Source organism: Melospiza georgiana, chromosome 14 (assembly GCF_028018845.1).
Source record: "Melospiza georgiana isolate bMelGeo1 chromosome 14, bMelGeo1.pri, whole genome shotgun sequence".
In the NCBI taxonomy this organism is placed as follows: domain Eukaryota; kingdom Metazoa; phylum Chordata; class Aves; order Passeriformes; family Passerellidae; genus Melospiza; species Melospiza georgiana.
Window position 1 is genome coordinate 13,662,135 of NC_080443.1, and position 6,119 is coordinate 13,668,253.

At 52.7% G+C, this 6,119-nt stretch overlaps 1 protein-coding gene across 3 annotated transcripts in view; it reads left to right on the forward strand.

Moving 5' to 3' along the window:
* WDR59 (WD repeat domain 59) overlaps positions 1 to 3,689 on the forward strand; it is a 47,765-nt gene extending 44,076 nt beyond the window's left edge. For all 3 annotated transcript variants that reach the window (XM_058033951.1, XM_058033952.1, XM_058033953.1), the window contains 2 exons: positions 38 to 180; positions 2,017 to 3,689. In XM_058033951.1, coding sequence (XP_057889934.1) covers positions 38 to 180; positions 2,017 to 2,252 — 379 coding nt within the window. In that variant the 3' untranslated portion in view covers positions 2,253 to 3,689. The remainder of the gene's footprint in view (positions 1 to 37; positions 181 to 2,016) is intronic.
* The last annotated feature ends 2,430 nt before the right edge of the window (positions 3,690 to 6,119 follow it).

The following is a 6,119-nucleotide window of genomic DNA, read 5'->3' on the forward strand; positions in this document are numbered from 1 at the left end:
GAAAGTCAACCAGTTACAAGCCTGTTTGTTCCTCTAGGCTGCTGGATCCTGCCAACACTCAGCAATTTGATGACTTTAAGAAGTGCTATGGAGAAATCCTTTATCGCTGGGGCCTGCGAGAGAAGCGGGCTGAGGTTCTGAAGTTTGTCTCGTGTCCTCCTGATCCCCACAAGGGAATTGGTGAGTGTCAGGTCCTCTTGTTCAGGCAGAGCCATAGCTGTCCCTGGGGAGCTTAGGAACGTGCAATCTGCAGGGCAGGATGTGTCGTGAATGAGTGGACAGAGTTTATCAGAGATCCACCCAAGCGAGTCACAAGGGTTTAAAGTGGTTATATAGGTGTAATTGAACCTTGGTACAAATTGTTCCACAGAATTAATGATGGCAAACCAATTATTTAATATGAATAAAATATGAAGGGTTTATTTAAATTGATGAATATAATGATAATCATTTGACTAAAAAGGCCTTAATCAGAGTTATTTACCACACAGTATAGAAAATTAAAACTGGAAATGCAATGAACTGGTTATTAAATAAATAATATCAAAGTTAGCTTAAGAATTATCAGGTAGATACTGATGTCCATCCATAGCAATGACCATGGGCAAATCTCTCTCACTCAACTTTGTGGAGTGACCTTGAGGAGTGTCCCCACCCAAGGTAAGGATCTTCACACACACCTAAGGGAGGTGTGTTAAAATTTTTCACCATTTAAAAATGGAACTGGTCTTTATGGTATGGAGTGATTGACTGTCAGTCACACAATTTAAGATAAAATGTTGTCCTGCCTGCTCAACAGAACGTGCTTTATTTTTGAGTAAGATGCTATCGGCTCTTTGGTTTCTTCTTCTGTAAACATCTGCCTCTCCCTTCCCTGCCAGGGTTTTCACATCCCTGTTGATGCCAGCATTTGCCTTACCTATCCATGTGATGGGTATAATTTGGGGTAGTGTGATCAAGCTGATTTCAGCATTCTTCAACACTAAGAACAGCAGCCCCCCAGCCCACTCAATCCATCACTGATACTGATAGCTTGCAAGTAAGGCAGAATCCAAGCTGGTTTATTCCTGCTTAGGCAGAGCATCCTGCTACAGCTACATGGATGAAATGTCCATTGGTTACTGAAATGTCACAGCAAATGTGGCATTTAACCTCTGACAGAAGCCAACTCTGCCAGTAAATGGGTTTGACTTCACACTTCTGGATGGAGGTGAGGCTTGCAGGTGTTGGTTCAAGGGCTTTGTAGACTGTAACATCTCTCCAGGAAAGCTGGAAAATTCACCTACTGCCATGCCAGCAATGCTCAGCTCTATGCTGATGAATGTCCTTTATTCCCTCTGAGATGCTCTGTCTTCATCTCTGATCCTTGACTGAAGTGTCCTTATACTAAAATTGCAAGATCTCTAACTAGGTGAGCTAGCCAACAAATAGGTAAAGAGAACTTTCCTCCCAAAATACTTTCAGCAGTGTAGATGCCCAGCTTAAAGACACCTGCCAAATTGTCTTCTACAAAAACAGATGTGCTTGACCTGTTGGGGGAAAAAACAGGTGAAGGATGCCAGATAAAGAGCAGTAGCCTCCCTTTGTCACCCAAGACAACTTCTGGGGAGTAACTGGAGTGAAAACAGGTGACTTAACCCACTGCCTTTGCTCCTCCATGGCCGACAGTCTGGTACAGGAGCATCAGGTGTGCTCTTTGATGAAAAATGGAGGCTGTTCTTGCTTGCTTAGTGACTCTAATGGTAAGAGGTGGGTGAGACCAGCAGGAACCTTCATGCATCAGTGTCTCCAAGGCTTGAAATCCAGCTGTAGCCATCAGGGGAATTGGTGGGCCAGTCAGTGCCTCAGTGCTCCAGTTGCCCGTTCCATTGATAGCGTGTGGAGAACAAACCGAGATCTCTAAACACCAGCCACCCTCCCATCCTGGTGGAGCTTTGAGCAGTGTGAGGGGCTGTTTGCAGGGCTGTTTGTCCATGATTCCAGCACTGACTGTCCCTCTCTCTGTGTTCCTGGCAGAGTTTGGCGTGTACTGCAGCCACTGCCGCAGCGAGGTGCGCGGCACGCAGTGCGCCGTCTGCAAGGGCTTCACCTTCCAGTGCGCCATCTGCCACGTGGCCGTGCGCGGCTCCTCCAACTTCTGCCTCACCTGCGGCCACGGCGGCCACACCAGCCACATGATGGAGTGGTTCCGCACGCAGGAGGTCTGTCCCACGGGCTGTGGCTGCCACTGCCTGCTCGAGAGCACCTTCTGAGCGCTGGGGACAGCGGGCGCTGACTGAATATTCAATTCCCAAGCCATGCTGAGTCAGCTCTGCTCAGCTCTGTCTGGAGGAGGTCGCCGCAAGGAGCTGGAGCAGGATGTCCTGGCAGTGTGCTGTGGTGATGTTTACAAGTGCTTCCATTACTCCTGCGCTTCCCAGGTTGCTTTCAGACCGATTTGACCAAATTCCCTGTGTCCATTGCTGGCAATGGATGCCAGACCAGAAAAATTGCTCTCTCCTGCAGAAGGGTGTATGAATATTCCTTAGTTTGGGATGAAGAGGTTTTTGAAAGCTCCCCTGGAAGGGGCCCACCTGGCAGAGACAAACTTGGTTCAGCAATGTAGAGTCTTTACCAGGTACCTCCTTACATGGGCTCAAACTGAGCAAAAGTTTTACGCAATTAAAGCAGAAATAATTCTGAAACAACAGTAAGCTCTGAAGGTGAGTTGTAAGTGGCACTTGAATAGTCCATGGAACTGTGCTCAGAGTTTCCCTGGAAGCAGCAGGGTCCTTGTTTTGAATGGCTGTTTACATCGTTTAGATTTCCTCACAAAGCAAGGAAAGGACATGGCATTTTTCAGGATTACATCTTAAATAATTTCTGCTCACTAGTCAGTACCTGTGAAAAGTCCAGACAAGCACCCAAGGTCCCTGGGATTAGTTGCTTCCAGCAGTTTTAGAACTGTTAGGCTTTAAGGTGTCTCCATTTCCTGCTCTGACCAGGTGATAAAATGCACTTTAACTTGTCCCTGTCTTGGTGGTGACACTTCCTGGTTACTGGAAAAGGCATCTGGCTTTTGAGTTTGGGATCCACACTGTCTTTTAGATGTGGTGTTTCAGAAAGCCTTTGCTCCTTCACTGAGAGCACACAAAGAGGACACTTATTCAATACAGCTCCTTCTGGCTGTTGTTTCTGAGCACTATGGGGAAAATTAGGATCAATTTGAGATTTGCTGCTGCTGGAGGGATGAGGCTCTTCAACAGGGAGGCAGCAGTTTCTTGGGAAAAAGGGGGTTTGGAAGAATGGTGGAATCCATGGAGGCAGTAGGTTTAACTGTGGAGCATCAACTGGAGAATGTACTGATGGATCTGTCTGTCTGGGGCTGTGCCTGCAGGGCACTCCCAGTGCAGGGATGCTGCTGTGCAGTGTGTGCACACCTGGAATCTGCAGCCTGTGCCTCTCCAGGGCTGGCTGCAGCCTGAGTTTTGGATTTGGGTTAATGTGTGCCAGGGATGAGCCAGCTGGAGCTACCCCCACCTGTACTGGCACTGATCCCTTCTCCCACGCTTGCCTGCTTAGTGGGGCCACGTGCCATTGCCCTTCCCAACCCCTGTGCTAGCTCAGGCAGTGGGATCCTGCTGTGGAAAAAACAGATGATGTATCTTAAACAATTAAAACATTAAAGTTATTTTTTTAAGCGCTGTTCTGATAGAATGTGGTGTTGCTCTGATGGCTCTCTCTGTGGGGAGCCCCCAGCAGCTCTCCCTCCCAGTGGATGGTGAGTGTTGCACCCATGGCCCTCTCCCTGCACCCCAAAGCAGGGGGCTCGGTTAGGAGAGCCCCCCAAGAGCTGAGGCCCTGCTGGCTCCCCCAGCCCTGGCTGGGACACGGTGCTGGCACCTGCCCCACCAGCCTGGGAACTGCCCGCGGTTGTGAGGCTCCTCTTGGGAAAGCGAAGCCGGGCGGCGTCTGAGCTGCCGGCAAGCCCAAGCCCACATCCTGCAGTTCGGGGAGGCCCTGGGCAGCGTCTGCCCCCCAGGAAAGCGGGCGGGGGCAGCGGGGTCCGGCCGGCGCCGCCGCAGCCCCGGGGCCGGGGAGCGCTGCCGCCCTCCGCCTCCCTCCGTGACTGCCATTCAGCCGGGAAGTATTCTCATTTCCATGCTCGAGTGCTCCTGTAGCTTGGAAGGGAAAGAAGATTTGTTATTTAAAGGTGACGGACCGACAAATCGTGGTATTTAGTGTGTTATTACAGTCCATTACGGTCCATCTCCGCAGTACGTGAATGCCCCCGAGGCGGAGCACGCCGGCACTTCAGAGGAAGGCGGAAAAGCCCTGGCCCGGTGTTTGTGTAGCCCTGCACAGGTAGGTGGAATCCTTCCCAGATGCTGCCGGCATTTCTCTCACACCCTGCAGAATGTCTGGTGGTTCCTTTGGGAGCAGCCCCACTCCATGCAGAAGTGGCTATTGCAAGGGAACACAACCGGGTTATTCTGCCTCCCTGGAGCCGGTTGCAGAGAGAAACGTTGTCACCTTTGCCGTGCAGGGCAGCAGTAAATGGTGCCCCCCACCAGCCCCTTCTGTGCTGCCCAACCGCACTGCCTGTCCCCACACCCGCCTGCTCTTTGCAGTCACTTGATACCAAGTGCAATAAGTTCCCCAGTGAGGCCAAACCTCACTCTGAATTGCAGCCTTAGAGAAGGGAGGGGAGCAGGGACTGCTCGGGCAGTGAGTGTGGGCCAGAGTGTGCACCAGACCAGCTCTGGGATGCTGCCATGGGCAAACCGGGTGAATTGATAGGGCCCTCAGCTGATGCACAGTGCTCAGAAGTGTGCTCAGCCATACTGCAGGGCAGGGGATGACCCATCCGTGGTTTCTGCTGGAGCAGGAGCAAGGGGGCATTGGATTAAACCAGCTGCTCTGCACGAGGAGTGCTCTGTGCACTGCGTGGGAGGGGTGCCAAACCACTTCCCTCAGGGCATTCCTGGTGCCACGGCTGTGCCAGGGCTCCAGGAGTGACTGGACACTGCCGAGGAGAGGAGCTCCATCCTGTCCCTGGCCAGCTCCATCCGGAGAGCCCAGCAGCAGCGCCCTGCAGAGATGCCCACGCACCCCACCCCTGCTCTGGCGCCCGTCCCAGGCCGTGCAGAGGAGGATGCCAAGGGTGGAAGACCTCAGGTCTGACCCTGAAAACAGCTGCTTGCCAAAACTTGCTTCAGCTGCCTGCCAAGTGCATCCCAGGAGCTGTTACCTGTGTATCCATGAGCTTTCCCAAGGACAGCGCTGGAAGAGGGAGAGGGCTCCCACGACAACCCACGCTGTGCCCTAAAGGCCACTGTCAGCATTTTAAACCCTATTTGTTTTCCTACTGAGGGTGTAACAAATGTGGTGTGCCTTCCCTATCCCCACTGAGGCTCTCCATGTGCAGGGAAGGAAGTTTAATCCCTGATGATCGAGTTTGGCAGAGAAACAGGGAGTGTTTAGCAGAGAGGGAAAACCTTTCCCATGGATGCGATACCAAGCAGAGTCTGTGCTGGCCTCCTCCTCCTTGGCAGCCACAGCTCCATTATCCCAGCATCAGCCCCTCCAGCACTGCAGGGCCTAATCCTGCCCCGAGCCCAGCAGCACATTCCTGCTGTCTCCTGTGTGCCAGCCCCAGCGTCTGTCCGTCTGTCTGCTGGGGAAACCAGTTTAGGAACTGATGAGCCAAAGCCACTTGGCTGCTCTCATTCCAGCCAGGCTGATCAGCAAACCAGCTACACTTCCTGATCCTGCTTGTCCTGGGACTGGCACGGGACAGGGACAGGGACAGGGGCGAGCACAGCAGCAGGGACAGGGCATTGGCACAACCCTCTGCTGCCAATGTGTGCTGCTATGCTGGTGTACAGGTTGTTCCCAGCACTGTCCCTGTCCCAGTGCCACCTGTGCTCAGTGCATTCCTGCTCTGCAGGTGACAGGGTGCCCCGTTGTCACTGCAGAGCTGGCTCACCCACTGTGGGGACACCCTTGGGCCCTGCATGGGGGGACAGAGCCCCACCACAGAGACCAGGAGGTAACGTGGGCAGGTGAAGTGTCAGCTCACAAGAGCCTGGCTCATATCCCTGGGCCCTGCTGTGGGAAATTTGAGGACCACAGATCTG